Raw genomic sequence first — 17757 nt, 5'->3', positions numbered from 1 at the left:
AGATATTGACCACAGGTTTGTATGATTTTCAGAGTCCAGAGGAGACAGGGAGCGAGGTAGTGGCTACTTCTCTCCAGATAGAAGAGGTGGTGGTGATCAGCAGACTGAGGATGTTGACAAACGGTCGTATCGTTACTATGAGAGGGGACATCCCCTCCCAAGCAACTACGTTCCTGAGCCCAAAGCCTGCGTCCCCTACAGAAATGTGAACCTTGGTGTACCCTCCCAGAGAAGGAACGTAGAGACGTATATGCAGGAAACCTGGAGAAGTGAATCCCCGCAGAGGTACACATGTCACTCCAACTTTAGACGAGGAGCTGACTCCCAGACAAATTCTCCAACACGCCACAGATCGGTCAGCCCAGACCGCTATAAGTTAACTGAATATCCTGTCGGACCTCAGAGAGGGAGCTCCCTCTCCAGGAGCCATGCTCGATCTCATGTCCCATCTCATGGCTCCTCTCAGCATCCATCACACGCTCCTTCTCGCCATACATCAGGCAGGTCCAGTCCATCTTGCAATAGGAGCTCCTTTGCTTCCCGGACCACCTCACCTTCAAGGGCCACTACTTCTCACAGGCGCACAGATTCTTTCCATTTACAGAACAGTGATTATAATAGTCAGAAGATATGCAGTCGAGGGTCAAGGACTCCATCACAAGCTTCCAACAAACACAGTTTAGACTCAGAGAAGCTCTACAGGAATTTGGAGTCTATCTCTCGCCGGGGCTCCTCAGCTGTTCAGCAGAACTCATATGAGGGATCTCAAGCATCTCCACGGACCAGAACAACTGTCAACAGCTCAGGCAACACTTGCACTCGTAACAGCCGTGACGTATCACCCTCCAGAAATGGCTACAATAGCCACAATTACACCCCTCAAAGGGAACCTCACTCCAGAGACGGCAGACCAAGTCCTTCTCAAGACTCCTGGCAGGGGTCCTCACACTCCTTACTCAGTCTCCCGCACTCTCACGGATCTTCTACATCAAGACGAGGTGCAGACTCTAAAATGCTTAGCAGTTCAATCTCAAATGTTGCTACTACACAAACCGACAAAGGCATTGAGGAGAATAAAATGGTCAATGGTGACAGAAGCCGGAGCAGGAGTGTCAGGCGAGGCATGGAGGCCTTACTGATCTCTGAACCCAAGAAGGCTGCAGAAGAAGTTTTGGAGGTGTGTTCTGTATATCAGAGACACTAGGTGGTTCAGAGTGAAATGTTTCCACAGCTACTTGGGTGAATTTTCATGAAAGACGTTTTGTCTAGTATCACCGTCGGGTCAGAACCTAATAATGTCCAAGGCCTTTGTTTATGATTAAATCCCTGCTAGATTTATCACACTCCAATTGGCATCAGGTGTGTTTGGCTCTATTTCAAAAATTGCAGCAAGCTAATATGCTAAAATAAAATAGTTAACAATATTCTTACTGAATAACAATTTTTAGCATTTTCATTGTAAATCGTACAATGTGACAATGTTGGCATGGCAACATCAGCATCCAGCCCAACAGTCCAGTCTCACAGAGCAGTTAGTGTGGACTCTTAATCTTGTAGTGTTAGTCTACCTGACTCATATCTGTAATATGTTACCCTAACTTTCTGAATCTGAGGTGGGGATGACCATGGACGACTACATAGTACTGGCTGATATCCCGAAGATACAGCTGGAGTCAGAGGAAGAGTTTCCAAGTATGAGGAAGAGAAATCAGAGTCCCAGCCCACGCAGGGACCAGAGACTCAGGACATACAGGTTAGTACTACTATATGATACTACATCATGAATATTGTAGCCTAAACTGTTTCTTCGGAAGCCAGAACATTAGTAGGAAGTGGAAGAAACTTGTAGACAGGTGTGAAGGTATAAAGAATATAGGAAAGAGGCACCCTCTTGAAGACTGCGGAGGTTCAGTATGTTTAATTTTTACTACACAATACTTTGATTGTGAAGGTATCCAGATGAAGTAGATCTGTACGGTTCAAGGCCTGAACCAGACGAGAGGGGGAGGGGCAGAGAGCGGGGCAGAGACAGACGAGAGAAATGTCATAACGGGCGATCATCCCGAAGACAGTCAACAGCTTCTCTTCACACGCAGGTATGATTTAATACATTTCATTATAAAATCTATGCTGAAACATTAAAAAATTGAACCCTGTGTGTTTTTTATAGAGTTCAGATAATGAAAGTGGAAAGCACAGATCCTCAAAGCTGAAGGAGCGAGTTCGTCCTGAACGCCCACAGACACAGGTGAAGCATGGTCCCATGACTTTGTGTTTCTGCATAAAACACGGGAGTCCAGAGGAAAATGGGTCGTTCATGCATTTATTCTAAAGTAGTTTCTTGATATTTATTTCATCTCTGTTACCTCAGGTGCCCCTTTTATAGGAGCACTCTATGTTTTAGGGCAGCGTGTGCATATGATTTATCATCTTTATTAATAGATTCCGGCATGATCAGTGCCAATGTATCCTGCAGTCTCAGCACTGTGTCATGCCTAAAGCTGCTGAGTTAACAAACACAGTGGGATGGATGATCACCAAATGAAATTTTGTTACTTCAGTGCTGTGAATCGCATGCAACTTTGTAGTAGTTCGCAGGTCTTCACACAACATGTCCAGCTATTATAAAAAAAGTGTTATGTGTGATCACACTTTGGGGACTTCCGCTTGTATTTCACATCATGCATTTTCTTCTCCCTCAATCTCTTTATTACTTCCATGTAATATATATTGGACGCAACATGTTTGCATGTATGGTGAGTATTTTCTGTTGTTTTGTGCTAATGGGCTCCAACAGATCCTGTGTGGTTTCAGTCAGTCTAATAAAGTTTTCAGCAGTTCCTCTTCTATCTATATACAACTTTAACAATGACAGTTTGCACATAGTGAATTTCTCATTTTCTGTTCCCATTCTGCAGCCTGTTTCCCACTTGTCTTACTTTAATACTTTGCCTGTCTCCTCTAAGCATGCTTCATAATGATGTAGTTATCACACACAGACATGTACGTCTGCCACTGACAGCTTCCGTTTCCTCTAGTTTCACAATCAAGTCTGAGTCAGAAACGACTACCAAACACTTTTGAAGAGCCTGTTCTTTATACTTTAATTGCAGATGTTGTTACTTGAAGGGGTGGATGTCCAAACTGGATGAACATGGCAAGGTAAGTACAAGTTTTTTTATTCTGAGTTTTTTACAGTTGAGTTACTTTAAGCAAGTTGACGTTTGTGTGGTTTTTTGTCATAAGTCCTGCTGTAACCACAACAGACATTAATACACAGTACGAAACATGAGACTTGACTTGTTCCTTAAATACTCTTGAAATGTGTCTTAATCTTATGCAACATAATTACTGTCCATGTTCATATTGTTTTGCAAAGTGGAGGAAACACTGGTTTGTCCTGAGTGATACTTCATTGAGGTACTACAGAGACTCAGAGGCTGAGGAGGTATTATCTAATATCCATTATCTATGATCTGTGTGACAAAAGTAATAGTGTGACAAAAAGTTGTATCTGACAAGTTGTATAATGTACATGGTTTAAAGGGTTTTGAGCAGGTTTTGCTATAATAAGCTGGTCAGTGTTTAATGTTTGGGCTGTCACCTCATTTGACCTGACTAAATTTAAGGTCCTCTTGTTGTGCTGTAGTCAGATGATCTGGATGGAAAGATTGACCTGACCTCCTGTTTGAATGTGTCAGACTGTGAAGTAGAGAAAAACTATGGACTCCAAATACAAGTATGTATTTACTGTAGTTGTGCTACATTCACTGTGTTGTACAGTACATCTAGATAGATGGACAGTCAGACTCTGTCACCATTTCCACATGAATGTCTTGCAGCTTCCTGTTTAACTCCGTGTGTGTGGGTGTGTGTGTGTGTGTGTGTCTTTGCTCTGCTTTTTGATCTCATCCAGACAAAGAGGGCAGTGTTCACTCTCTCCACTGTGACCTCCAGAATACGGCGGAACTGGGTGAAATTACTAAAGCAGGCGATCCAGAACAACAGGCGGTGAGTGTGACTTTACATTAGGAGGCAGAGGGGGAGGAAGTATTCAGGTCATTTACTCAAGTGCATTGAAATGAACAGAACAAATATATGAATTAAATTAGGTAAAAGTAGCAATACTACAATGTAAAACACTCCATTACAAATGAAATCCTGTACTGAAAATGTTACTGATGTTACATGTTTATAATCTGCAAAATGTCCCTGAAGGAGCAAAAGCAAAAGCACTAAATGCACTAATTACATCTAAATACACATCAAAATCACAAATAAAACAATGCAAAAACATATTTATATAATGATAATTGGATTTTAAAAAAAGATAAATATTTAAGACTTTTTAATACAGTACAAAAATAAAGATAAAAGTTACACAAAACAGTTGTTAAAGGTGGAATATCCTAAGCTATCAAAAAGTATGTGTCTGCATTAATCATTTTATTATATATTATATACATTATATTTATCCTGGACATTATATTTATCCTACATTAGAGTCATACATCTATAAAATAATCTAAAGAATCAAGATGATTAAATAAATGAAAGTTTAAAAGAAAAAGTTAAAAGGTTAAAAATTCATGCTCGACCTGGACATAGCACTTTGCTACAAGATCCATATAGTAGCTATTCTGATATTTTCATAATTAAAATGAATCTGTGACTTGGACTGACAATGATTATTTGATCTGTAATAATACATTGTCTCATGAAGTATGATGAGTAATAAATTTAGTACATCCTACACAGTGAAGCCCTAATAGTTTAATTTGTTCATATTAATGGAGAAAAATGCATTCAAACTGTCTAAAATACAATTAATTAAACAGATGTTGCACAGATGTGAACATTCCTGGACACTGTGAAGACATGTGTGTAATTGGGTGGTCTGCCTCTACCGAACCTCATCTATCATCTTTCTTCTGATGTGTAACGCTATCCTCCTGTGTTTCCCTCACTCCGGCCTCAGCCAATCAGATACAGGCAGTGAGAAAGAGAACCCCCTCTACCAGAGACCGTCGTCATGCCAACCGCCCTCTCGACTCACCTGCGAGGACTCGAGCTATGAACCTACCACTTCCACCTCTGCCACCACAGCTGCAAACTCCCACCTAGCTGACCAGCACCTCCAAAGTGTGGACAGAGACCTGGACACAGACTTATCTCCAGCCAGTCAGAGAGGAGAAGGGGAGGGCTGGGACCGCGAGCAAGCAAAGCGGTTGGAGGAGAGGAACAAGTGGTTTGAGAAGGGGGTCCCCTTCAGTGAGATGAGCAGCAGGTGGGACTCCATGGAGCTGAAAAAGGGGAGTGTGCCTGTGCCTGTTATTGAAACGATGGACTCAGAGGTCAACAGGAAGTGGACAGAATTTGAGACGTTGCCATTTAGAGACATGAGCGCTCAGTCTCTCATTGGAGCCCAGGCTTATCAGTCAAGCACTCTACAGGCATCAGAGTCTCCAGTTAGCTCCCAGGCTTATCAGCTGAGCCCCGAAGAGGCTGAACAGTCTGTCAATGGTTCACAATCTATAAACGGTGTCCAGACCAGTCAAACAAATACAGCTGAAGCTCTTAAAAAGGAGGTAAGAAAGAAATTAAGTTTAGTCTTTTAAATAATTACAGATGTGATGGTTAGAAATCCATTCAACAATCAAACATATGATCCCAAATGAAAAATCGTGACCTTCCACCCCATTATTTCTTCTCATTCCTATGTTTTCTCTATAAATCTCTTTCCTCCTCCATACACTGCAAATCCGTGTCTCAGGCCCTCTCTCTTCGAAAGCAAGTGGAGAGCATTAAAAAGGAGCGTGCAGCTATGGGGATAGAGGTGGACAGCCCATGTGGTCCTGGGGCTCCCTGTAAGGCCAGACTGGAAGCTATGGAGGTAGCCCATCGGAAAGCTCTGCAGGAGCTGCAGGAGAAACACAAGATGGAGATCAGGGAACTTCAAGAGGAGAGAGACATGATGCTGCAAGACAAGAGTCAGGCAGCTTCTAAAGGTACGATAGCAACAACAACAGGAAGATCCAGAGGTACAGTCTGAAACAAATCAAGATAGGTTATGAGTTTCTGATAAGCAGATGATTATTATTCGAAAAAAAAAAAATCTAATTGCTGAGCTCAAAGTTTCATTGTTAAAAATGTTGTTTGACAATTTGATAGAAGATTTAGATCTGCCAATGAAAACCACAAAACGTGGCTGAAATCTTTGGAAAACGTGCAGTAAATTGATTAAATTAATAATACTATTAATAGTTCCTTTCACAGTTTTTGCAGCTGGAAAAGGTAGAAATGAACATTATACTGCTGGTTGGTTTAATATATATAAAAATATAATAAAACTACAGCAGTATATAGTATAATATTATATTATTTATATTGTATTGTATTAGCACTAACCTTAAAGCAGAAGTATACAATAGCATATAAAGTAGTTCTTCAAAATGTTACTTAAGTACTGTACATGAGTAAATGTGGTTAGATTTCTTACAGTAAATAGATTTTGGAGTTTTGTTTTTTGTATTTGTATTACTCTCTTTTGAAAAAATGTAGTTTCATGATGTTATGTTTGTTGTGTTTTTCTTCATTCAATTGTCTTCTGTGGCTGAAAAAGCCAGAAGTTAAGTTCCTTACTAATTAACCACTTATCCATTGAAGAGATGGAGTCGTTAAGAGCAGCTCACAGAGAAGAGCTGGAGAGAGAGGTGGAGAAGGCCAGGAGGTTGTCTGGAGGAGCTGCACACGTGGACACGTCATACACAGGGCACATGTAAGTTTATTAAGCACATTCTGTTATCACCCTGCGACCACTCTGTATCTCACAGGCTCTTGCTGCAGGCTTAAGACGTGCATGATAGTGCGTTAAAATCTACTTCATAACCTGTGTTTGTTTGTGTCAGGCCCCAGACGGACGTCTTGCGCAGTGAGTTGGATGTGCTGTCAGAACGCTACTCTCAGAAGTGCCTGGAGCTGAGTCGCATTGAGCAGAGCAGCAAGAGCCGGGAGAATGAGCTCTGCCACAAGGAGAGAGAGGTGGAGCAGCTCAAAAGAGAGAACCAGGTCATTTACAGATATAGTTCTTTATGTATTATTACTACTCTACATTGCATACTAGTTTACAATCTTCCTAAAAATGTGATTTGAACTTAAAATTCTCTTTTTTCAGGAGCTCAAGACCAAACTGGCAGAAGAGATCAGTCGAATGCGTTATTTCATCACAGGGCAGAGGTCAGACATGGCATCTCTTGGCAACACTGAGCACACTGCATCAGAAGTAGAGGTACTAATGGTATTAAGCTTCATGTTTGTGACCAAATTAGATCTTATACAATGCCAACTTGTGTGAAAGTAGGTGATACTAAAACATCTGCCTGCATCCCAACTCAGTTTTATTTATTACAACTGAAATTTTAATTTGGGTTTGAAGGACAAACATTGTCATCATGAGGAGCCACAAAGCAGCATTTGACAAATGTGCTTTGGAATTTTGAAGCCACTTTAATAAAAACAAATTGATCAAAGCATTTTTACTGTTTTGTCCCTAATAATGGGTCCCTGTAGCGACACTGTCACACCTTCCTTTTTTTTAACTGGCCTCCTTTGTGCTGAGATGGATTCTCAACACAAGCTTCCCCTGCAGGGAGAAGTGAATGCTGCCATCTACTGTCTGAAATACATTATTTCAGAATAACAAACTACTAGTTCCCCTGTGGTGCAACATCCCAAACAGATGTCTTATTTATAACAGCAATGATTATTAATTATAAACTGTTTGTCATTTATGAATCAAAATAACCAAACCTCTCAAAAGTGTGAATGTGATGCCTCATCCCTTGAAAACATTTTAAATTGAATATATTTGGGTTTTGGATTGTTAGTCCAACAATGTAAATGTGTTTTATTTATGTCAGTGGCTCAAATATGTTCTAAAAGGTTCTACTTGTATATTTTACAAAGAAAATAACCTCAACAGATTGTGAAAATAATGGTTAGTTGCACTGCCAATCTTATTTAACTGTTCACCGCAAGAACTCCACATTTTATGTCTTTCAGGTACTGCTAAGAGCAAAAGAAAATGAGGTGCAATTTCTTAAAAAAGAAATAAGCTGTTTGCAGAATGAAGTGCAGTCTCTCATCAAGGTATGTTTTATGAGCTGAACTCCAGCAAAATGCACATAACTAAAGACAATACACTCCTAGATATTGTACATTTAAATCTTTGATTTAAAGATATGCTAGACTTTGAATTATCTCAATTATTCCTCTAGGAGAAAGAAGAAGCGTATGAGCGTTATAAGGAGGCTTATGTTGAACTGAGTGACATGAGGGGTCGTAGCCAGCTGGAGATGGGATGCATCAACGAACACCTGAGACTGGCCAACGCTGCACTTCAGGAGGGAGCAAGACAGACCTGACCAATGAGGACAACTCTTAAAAACTGACCTTGGGAAACAGAGACAGCAAGACATTGCCTATAAAGAATTTAACAACACCATTAGTATATGGCAACATTAAGATTTATTATGCTTCAACTAACTTATGAGGTGAATTGTGACTATTACATACTTAATGGGAACCACCATGCAAGGCTGTATCTGCTTAGATTAAAAAAGAACAACTGTTTTCCACGTCTCATCGACTCCATTTATTGAGTAGAATGACACAAACATGCAAACAAGAGTGAAGGCATAACTATTAGTTTTGATAGCCTCACATGATATGAGATTTTAATGTAAACAAGATGAATAAGAGTGGGAGAGGAGGAGGATGGTGGAGGTAGAGGGATGTACTTGGAAGTCAAAGTGTCCCATCTTCCCCGTCTTCCTTGTTCTGGCTGGTGTCGATGCTTTCAGACTATACTGTAAAGCAGCCTGTGGATCAAAATAATGTCAGCTAACAATTGTAACCAGTTGTTATCACTACAAACATGTAGTCGACACATTCTTTACACGTGTGTGTGTGTGTGTGTGTGTGTGTGTGTGTGTGTGTGTGTGTGTGTGTGTGTGTGTGTGTGTGTGTGTGTGTGTGTGTGTGTATATGTATGGGTGTAAATAAAGAGGTGAAGTAAATAAGGTGCAGCTAATGTGCATTTTGACTTTACCATTTGTTTTGAGTTTATCTCAGTCATCGTCGTCGTCATCCTCAGGGACAAAGATATCATGCTCCTCCAAGAGAGCTGCAAAGTTCTTGCTGATCAGAGTTCCCACGTACAAGAAAGGCACCACCACTATTGTCATGCGGGTGAGTCCAAAAGGAGTCTGTAAAACATGAGGAAGAAATGTGACTACAAATTTAAAAATTAAACAATGGAGTAATACATGAAGTGGCCAGATCGATAACCACAAATTAACCAACACTGTGCTTTAGAGTATGTCAGTCTAGATTTGATTATGGTCAACCGTTTCTGCCATTGCTAAACAAATGAGCCTAATCTTTAAAGTTACCATAGCAAAACAGAGAAAAGGTTTGTGTGTACAATATACAATGACAACAGTTCCTCTCTGCCAGCTGCAACCCAGCATTGTCCAGCAGACAATTGTAGTAATGAAGGCCACAAGGGTTGTGTACTGGATTTAAAATAATATTAATATTTAAAAGTATTGACTATGATATAACCCTGAGGTTGATTGAAAATGCTTTGAACTAAAGCACAATATCAGCAGACATATATTAATTTAGGCATTATGAGGGATCAGGTTTTGCAACCTAATGCCAAAGCCCAGTTTTGAACTGTCAGAATGTAGATCAGGGGTCTTTTATTATCTCAGTGCATATTCCTACACTATTTATTGTGTATTATCACACACTTTTCAGACCTGCTAATATTTTAGCTTAATAGGAGGCCGTGATGTTTCTCTTAGCATATTGTGAGTCAATATTAAGTGTACGGGACATTTAAATCTCATAGTTTTGTTTTGTTTTGTTTTGTTTTTTTATCACCGGTGTTAAGGTCATTTGAACATATGTCCTTCCTTATATATGATCGAGTCGATCTTCACTTCCTTATCAACAATACACACCAAGACATTTATACTATGTGGGTCAAATTATTACTTGACAAATAAAAAAAAACATGTTCAAAAGTCAGTACCCTAACACAAATCCGATACAATATTTCAAATACGGACATAAAAAGTCCACCTCATTAAAAAATGACTCGATAAGGTGTGATTACTTCCTGAAAGTGTCTATATATGTGTAAACACACGGTGATTGGCTGACTGGACAAACCCTGCTGGTCTCCGGCCTTTCTATTCGCTCCAGAGACTGTCACTTTAGAAGAACGTCCCGCCCACCGCGTCCACCATATCTCTGATCGTTTTTTCTAAGAGGGACAGAAAAATACTCACTTTCTCCGGTTTTGGTAGGATTGCCCCAGAAGCCGATGATACCGCGGTTCGTATCTGAGTCGTCTTGGAAATGTTTGGTGTTTTCGATATTGTGTTACGGCTCATTGCCGCCGTATTTTTCATGGAAAGGCGCAGAGGGAGCCGCAGTAAACTCGTCGCCATTTTTCCCAGTGTATGTGACACTAGGCAGGATGGGACGTTTCTCTGGGTGGGACCTTGTTAGGCGAGTGATGGCCGTGGTTATTCTAGGAGAGCAGGTTGAAGCAACATACACAGTTAAGCAGACTTTGGACTTCACTGACTGTCATGGAAAAATAAAAATAAAAATGTTTAGGCCTTACTGCAGATGGACTGCTGACTGCATTTCATTTTATTTACAATAAAGCAATACAACAAAACTTCTGACGTCAGTTTTTGTAATTAATTTAAAAGAAAAAAATTCCTAAGTACTTATTATTTTTACAGCAACATTGTATGAGTCCTTTGGAAGAAATTACAGCTCAGAATCATCCTGGGAAAGTCAGAAACCTCTCACACCTGGACCTTATCTGTATTTCATTGATGCTGTTAACATCCACAGTAGGTATCTCTGCAATCCGAAAATCCAATCACTTCACTGGCAAAAATAATAGTTTACATATGTACTGTAACTTGCAAACTACCAGTTATTTTCACACTGGAAGAGAAGGTTAACTTAAGGTGCTTGAGAAATGTCAACTTCCCACTAGACTAAGTCATTCACTGTCAGGTTTGGTTTCACTGCACCAGCTCCTAAATGGGATTATTAGATATTGTAGTGCCAACAACCAGCCAACGTGCACGCTCCCGTGCACGGGGCACGTTGTCCGTGCAGCTTTGGGGAGACACGCGAGCGGTGTGTAACATGGATGTGACGTCACCCACCGACCAGCACGCGGGACTGACTGCAGCACTTCCTCGAGGCGGAGGGGCCGGGAGCGTGCTCCGCGGTGACGCGCACGGAGGGGAAGCGGAAAGACGGAAGAAGGGACGTTGAATAAACTTGCCAACTTTCTAGCTAACTGGCTAGAAATACATTTAGAGATTATGTAACACCGAGTGCTAACTTCGACATGAATTAATTCAGCTAACTGAACGCCCTGTTTACATTGAGTCGCCACACGACGCGACCAGCGGACTCCAGCAGTTTTCAAACAGACTTGCTCAGTCGACCCGGAGCCTAAAGTCTCATTGAGCTGCTGCTAAAGTGCTGTAATAACCAGCAAACTGTACCAAGGCCGACGTTACAAACAAACAACTCGCTGGATCAGCGGGACTCGGGGCTTTTTTCTGTCTGTGGGGAAAGTTGGTGGCGGTAGAGCCGCCGACGAGGCCTGCGGTTGACGAGGCTGCATGTGAAGACTGCCGCGGGCGAGGAGTGACTCACGCACCGCTAGTTAGCCAAACACGGGAAACATGTCGGCCCAGGCTCAGATGCGAGCGATGCTGGACCAGCTCATGGGGACGGGGAGAGACGGTGAGCTCAGCTGGTTGTGTTTGAGACGGGTGTCTGACAAAATGAGGACGCGAATGTGTGTTGTTGCTAGCATTAGCCCGGACAAGCTAAGCAGTGTGGCAGACAGTGACAGCGAGGCATGCTGTGAGGACCAGCTAGCTAACATGAGGAGAGCCAGCCGGACAGCTACCTGTTGTCTTTTGAGTTTACATGGCAAGTTTAGTTGTTACGAACATCTCGTACTAAAACTATCTTGCAGACGTTTTAACATTTTATTGCTGCTATTTATCTTCGTGGCTCAGTTTCTTCCCACCTCGTGTTGTCATTATTTTCTGAGCATCTAGCTTTAACTTTAGACTTGAACGTCACTGTAACGTTACAACTGTAAGAGCCACTCATAGACCAAAATAATAAAAGTATACAAGTTTTAGACTGGAAACTGGGCCACATAAGGCAAGATTATAATCCAGTGGTGTGTGTTTGCTGTTTGTTTTTTCCATTAAAGGAGACACCATGCGGCAGAGAATCAAGTTCACAGATGAACGTGTCTGCAAAAGTCATCTTTTGGATTCATGCCCTCATGATATATTGTCGGGGACAGTGAGTATCATATTTACACATATAACCCCATATACATCGGAGTGTTTTTTATATCATACAATAAGAAGATAAGAGTTATTTCATTGGGTTTAATTGCTACTGAGGAGCCTGCTGTTTCACTGTCATAGGATCAGACTGAAGGGGAAAAGCCCTGAAAGCAAGAAAGGGAAGATACATCAGCTTTATGAAGTGTTCAGAGCCATTCACCTTCTGTCTGCTTTAGTCTGTTACATATTTATATTGATAAAAATTGCTGTTACTGCCCATCAATGCCACAACCACATAGGGCCTGGAGTTTTTCTCAGTTCCCTTTTGCCTCATGAAAACAGATAATTTATTTCGTCATGCTTTCAGAGTCCTTTAAATGTCAAACTGGCTAACTTCAAACAGGCTGTTGTTTGACTTTTTCTCAAAGGGACTTCCATCCAGCCACACAGCTTTAAAGGCCTGATTGAAGTAATCTTAAATGAGTGATTAGACTTTTTAAAAACATTTATATATGCAAAAACATGAAAGCATGTTTGCTTGTCATTGTGGCTTACAGAATGTAGACTGATGGGCAAGGATGGCAATTTGATGCATTGACTCAAAGTCTACATCACAAAATGTGCAAAAAGTAAATGGGTTTTAATGCTTTAATGTAGCTGCAGTGCAGCTCTGACATAATGTTGTCAGGGATGATATCACATGTCAGCTGATGTTAGGATGTAGAGTTCAACTAGAATTTGACTATAAATGAATGAATATAAACTTGCCTATTAATTTTTCTGTTCCTTTAAACTGTGAAACTGTTTAATTCAAATTAAAACTTTTCTTCTGCATTCAAAGTGACTGTTTAACTTAAGATTTAATATGATGCAAAATGTGATACAATATGTTATTTTAACTGTAGCAAGTTATGTTTGTTAGTTAGTTAGTTAGTCATGAGAAAACTCAAGTGTAAAGAAACTCAAGCATACCTTTGTGATTTCTGCAGAGAATGGATCTGGGAGAGTGTGTGAAAGTCCATGACTTGGCCCTCAGAGCAGACTATGAGATTGCCTCTAAGGAACAGGAGTACTTCTTTGAACTTGATGTGAGTTGTGCACACACATATACACCCCACCATCTGTACCTCTCTTGACAGCATTTATTGTGTTCTGCATTTCATCTAAATGCAACTTAACCTATTTAACATGCATAACATGCATAATGGAGTGCATGAAACACATTGTAGGTCAAACAGATTTCTGTAAAATATGAACTGAAGATGTTGAGTCGGTGGCTGCTTGATTTATTAGTTGAGGCATTATTGTCAACAATGTGACTTCTGCTGTCCTTCATATTTGATTTTAAAAAGGCTGTTGCAGTACATACAGTACTTGCATTAAAACCAGTGTAGCACCTTTTTTTCCCCACGCTTCTATTTTCGGTCTCAGCACTGCCATTTAAAAAAGTAACACGTACTTGACTTTCAAAGCATGTCCCCCGCTAGTAGATTGTCTGTTTATTGTTTCGATCACAAATTGTCGATAATTGTAAACTGACCATTATTTGCCTAAAATAGTTTTTCCTGTGTCTACACTAGTTTTCAACCAGTTGGTCAGTTGGCCAATTATTCAGCATCCGCAGATGTCTGCGGTCATTGTAGCTGATACATCTGCAGCATATACTGTGAGCATTTCACACGTATTTGGGCCTGAAAATAATGTACACGGTATGGCTCGCTTATTTGGACAGTGAGTGAGATTAGTGGATCTGAAAATACTGTTACGCTGCGGGAGCCTCTCCTCTCTGTGCCTGCTCTGTGTGACGGAGGGCAGAGATCAGCTGCTCCACACATGGCAGAGAGCAGGCAGGAGAACAGAGGGAACCCAGGTGAGGAGACTTTACTAGTTCATAACTGTACATCGTTTCACTTACAGACGGACTATAAATATCAAAAAATCTGAGTACCGGAGTACGGTTTAAGTGGTGTTGGCAGGTCATTGAGAGCACAGTGACAGCATCCTGATGTGGAGCTTTAATATGTGGTTCATTCAATATATTGAATAGACATTGTTAAGAATTCTCAAGGAGGATGTAAAATAAAATTCGTTTTAAAGTGTTATGTTAATACGTTAGCCGTATTTTACACACACAAAAACTTGGGTATCCCACATTTTCTTTCAGGCGGCTGAACACCTTCAGTCTTTCATTGCTGACTGTGACCGCAGGACTGAGCTGGCCAAGAAAAGACTAGCTGAGACGCAGGATGAGATCAGTGCTGAAGTGGCTGCAAAGGTGAAAAACTCTAAAATTGACATGACATCAGCAGCACAAAATACAATTAAAGAAATCGTTGACACAAAAAACTGTGTGCTATATATAATATAATGTATGTGCACTTCAACACAGTAATGTAATATTAGTATAACAGAAATAGAGGAAGCTATATTATAACAATATAATATAAAAGGAAGGTTTCTTATTATGTAGTGATATAATTAATATAATGCAATGTAAAGTAAGTAAATTAGATGCTACTATTTCTTGTACTACTACAATCCACAGTTGAGGGCAAGGAGTAAGTAAGTTAGTAAACATGTACATTCACTCAGGAATGTGTAAATTTACTCCAACTTGTTCAATCTGTGCAAAGTAAGTTTATACATCTTAGAGCTAATCAGTTTGCCTTCGTCACATAAAGGCTGAACGGGTGCATGAGCTTAACGAAGAGATCGGCAAACTGCTGGCCCGGGCAGAGCAGCTCGGTGGTGAGGGGAACGTGGACGAAGCCCAGCAACTGCTGGAAAAGGTGGAGAAGACCCGGGCCTTAAAAAAAGAAGCAGAGGTCAGAAATTTAATAACTGCTAAAGTTTTTTGTGTTAGAGGTTTAATATGTTGGTAAACTTGACTGTAGACCTCATTTTCACAAACAAACAAACAAACTTTTCTTTATCCAGGATGTGTACAGAAACTCGATGCCAGCTTCCAGCTTTCAACAACAAAAACTACGGGTGTGTGAGGTGTGTTCGGCCTACTTGGGTCTCCATGACAATGATCGCCGTCTGGCTGATCACTTTGGGGGAAAGCTGCATCTTGGCTTCATTGAAATCCGCGAGAAGCTTGAAAAGCTAAGGGTAAGAGAAGCACACACTGTAACACGCTGTACTAATCAGCATGATTATTCCTCATCAAGACCTGTGATTGTTGTATCCGTGTAATGCAGTTGAATATGCTCAGTTGTGCACTTCTTTCTTAACCAGAAAGCAGTTGTAGAGAAACAAGAGCGAATGCGAATGAGAAGACGAGAGGAACGTGAGAGAGAAGATGAACGGGAGCGACAGTGGGAGATGGAGAGAGAACGAGAGAGAGAGCGGGAACGAGAGCGAGAATGGGAGAGGGAGCGAGAAAGGGAGAGGGACCGTAGGAGGTAACATACTGTCCGATATCAACTTCTCCAGTTTATGACTAAGTTGTGCATTATCTGGAAACTGAACTTGTGTTTCTGTTTTAGGTCAAGATCTAGAAGTGGAGACAGGTACAGGTATGTCTACTTTTATTAGAATCACTTGACCTGTCATTGCCCAGAATATACCTGCTTAATGGTGCTGTGTGATATCCTGTATATCAAGTGTACCTCTACTGAAACCTTATCAGTCATATATATATATATATATATATATATATATATATATATATATATATATATATATATATATATATATATATATAGTCCACACAACACACTTAGTTGTACATGCATTTAAAGCAAGTATTCATTTGGAATCCAGTGTATTATTGTGAGGAGCTTTTGCATTGCAGAATACAATGATGTAATACTATACAAAGCCAGCTTAGAAACAGTAGTGTTGCTATATGTGCTATAGACATTATTCATTTGAAGAAAATGTGGTGAGGTCAATGTATATAGTAACGGCCCAGAGCAGGTGAATTGAGTAGAAGTGGTTGAAGTACAAACAGTGAACATTAATGTACCAATGTGGTGAGGCTGTTCAAACACTATTCAAAATAATTTACCCCGTCTGTTTAAACGAAACCGATTATTATCTGTGGTAGAAGTGTTCTCTGAGTTTCAGTTATAAAAATGGACACTGGGTGGATCTGAAAGTGTTTCTTTGGTGGAGGCGGGCCACCATGGTGAAACAGACTACCAACACAAACACCAGTAGCAGACATTCACTTAATAAAACTCATTTATTAAAACTTTTGGCTTCAAGAGAAAAGTTTAAAAGTTATTGATTGTTTTTGAGACATTATTATCTCTTACTCAGAACAGTACTGCCTACTTTTTTTTTTAAATATGCTTTTCTCCACCAAATTACTTCTCTAGGGATGGAGGTAGTTCATCCTCCCATCGTTCAAGACGCCACCGCTCCTCTCACTCCAGAGAAGACGGTGGAGAACGGGATCGTGACAGAGAGAGGAAACATCGACACAAGGACAGGCATCGCTCACGCTCTCACTCTCACAGGCACAAAAGGAAAAGGTGAAACTTTTATCCATCAAAACCTACTTCAATTTACAGAGTGTATATCCCTAAGTAATCTAACTCACTTCCCCTCTACACACAATAGTAATATAATGCTAAAACAATTAACAGATTTGTAATCTGCATCTATTAAGAAAATCTATGATTTTTTTCATTTTACAATGATTCAATTATCAGCTTTTTTATTGAGAATTATTCTTTTGCACGGGGAAAGTAATTCTTAGCTCTTCATCCCTGCAACAAAGAAAAACCTCTAACTGAAAACGAATGCATCGGGCTCTTTAATTAATTCATTAAAAACAATCTGCGGATTACTGTTTTTCCTCAGGTCCTCCAGAGACAGGTCATCTCACACCCAGGAGAGGGAGCACTCTTTGTCCCAGGAGAGATGGAGAGATGGTGCAGCAGAGGGATGGCGTGAGGACAGGGTGGAGTGTGCAGACTTTGAGGACAGGGAGAGGTCCACCTCTCCAGACACGGCCAGGGGCGGAGAACGAGAAAGATCCCTGTCGTACGAGAGGGAACGACGCTCCAGCTCTGAGGAGCGCGAGTCGGGGGAGATATGAACAGGAGGAGGCATCTCCAAAGTGTATGATTTGGATATTTTGTTGAGAAAAAGGAGCATTGAGATAGGAGAGCATGGTGGTGTGAATGTGTGCGTGCATGTGTCAGCTTTGTATGTGTGTTCATGTTAAAATTGGACATATATATAAGCTGGGCTGAAGGAACAACTTCAGTGGTGGTGGTTAGGATAACGTGACAAAGAGTTGTGAGGCTAGAGTGACCGGGAAGCAGTACATTGATTTATTTTTTATGCCACTTATAACTGTAGTACAGTTATTCTGACAGTG

General features: G+C 40.6%; 3 protein-coding genes across 3 annotated transcripts; 2 read left to right on the top strand and 1 right to left on the bottom strand.

Moving 5' to 3' along the window:
- The first annotated feature begins 3026 nt into the window (after positions 1–3026).
- LOC113162608 (TRIO and F-actin-binding protein-like) lies at positions 3027–8459 on the top strand. Its single transcript, XM_026360840.1, has 11 exons — positions 3027–3162; positions 3380–3448; positions 3650–3739; positions 3917–4011; positions 4979–5588; positions 5774–6008; positions 6667–6778; positions 6909–7068; positions 7175–7288; positions 8062–8148; positions 8277–8459. Exons 1-11 carry the CDS (start codon positions 3136–3138, stop codon positions 8421–8423), a joined length of 1746 nt encoding a protein of 581 aa, XP_026216625.1. The 5' UTR covers positions 3027–3135; the 3' UTR covers positions 8424–8459.
- A 170-nt stretch (positions 8460–8629) lies between these two features.
- On the bottom strand, positions 8630–10557 carry smdt1b (single-pass membrane protein with aspartate-rich tail 1b). Its single transcript, XM_026360841.1, has 3 exons — positions 10359–10557; positions 9110–9266; positions 8630–8879 (listed from the first exon to the last, which is right to left on the bottom strand). Exons 1-2 carry the CDS (start codon positions 10518–10520, stop codon positions 9129–9131), a joined length of 300 nt encoding a protein of 99 aa, XP_026216626.1. The 5' UTR covers positions 10521–10557; the 3' UTR covers positions 8630–8879; positions 9110–9128.
- Positions 10558–11295: 738 nt separating this feature from the next.
- On the top strand, positions 11296–17513 carry zgc:158803 (LUC7 domain-containing protein). The gene is made up of 10 exons (XM_026360423.1): positions 11296–11853; positions 12338–12432; positions 13409–13507; positions 14584–14694; positions 15101–15244; positions 15357–15533; positions 15660–15826; positions 15911–15940; positions 16748–16903; positions 17235–17513. Exons 1-10 carry the CDS (start codon positions 11793–11795, stop codon positions 17470–17472), a joined length of 1278 nt encoding a protein of 425 aa, XP_026216208.1. The 5' UTR covers positions 11296–11792; the 3' UTR covers positions 17473–17513.
- Positions 17514–17757: the final 244 nt, after the last annotated feature.

Source organism: Anabas testudineus, chromosome 1 (genome assembly GCF_900324465.2).
Source record: "Anabas testudineus chromosome 1, fAnaTes1.2, whole genome shotgun sequence".
NCBI classification, from domain to species: domain Eukaryota; kingdom Metazoa; phylum Chordata; class Actinopteri; order Anabantiformes; family Anabantidae; genus Anabas; species Anabas testudineus.
This window is presented reverse-complemented; position numbering and strand designations above follow the sequence as displayed.

Coding starts and splice junctions, on each gene's coding strand:
- LOC113162608 (XM_026360840.1), top strand. CDS start 3,136: ATGTCCAAACTGGATGAACATGGCAAG. Junction 4,012..4,978: donor GCGATCCAGAACAACAGGCG/GTGAGTGTGACT, acceptor CTCCGGCCTCAG/CCAATCAGATACAGGCAGTG. Junction 7,289..8,061: donor ACACTGCATCAGAAGTAGAG/GTACTAATGGTA, acceptor TATGTCTTTCAG/GTACTGCTAAGAGCAAAAGA.
- smdt1b (XM_026360841.1), bottom strand. CDS start 10,520: ATGGCGACGAGTTTACTGCGGCTCCCTCTGCGCCTTTCCATGAAAAAT. Junction 9,267..10,358: donor TCCTACCAAAACCGGAGAAA/GTGAGTATTTTT, acceptor CATGTTTTACAG/ACTCCTTTTGGACTCACCCG.
- zgc:158803 (XM_026360423.1), top strand. CDS start 11,793: ATGTCGGCCCAGGCTCAGATGCGAGCGATGCTGGACCAGCTCATGGGG. Junction 12,433..13,408: donor ATGATATATTGTCGGGGACA/GTGAGTATCATA, acceptor TGATTTCTGCAG/AGAATGGATCTGGGAGAGTG. Junction 16,904..17,234: donor CACAGGCACAAAAGGAAAAG/GTGAAACTTTTA, acceptor GTTTTTCCTCAG/GTCCTCCAGAGACAGGTCAT.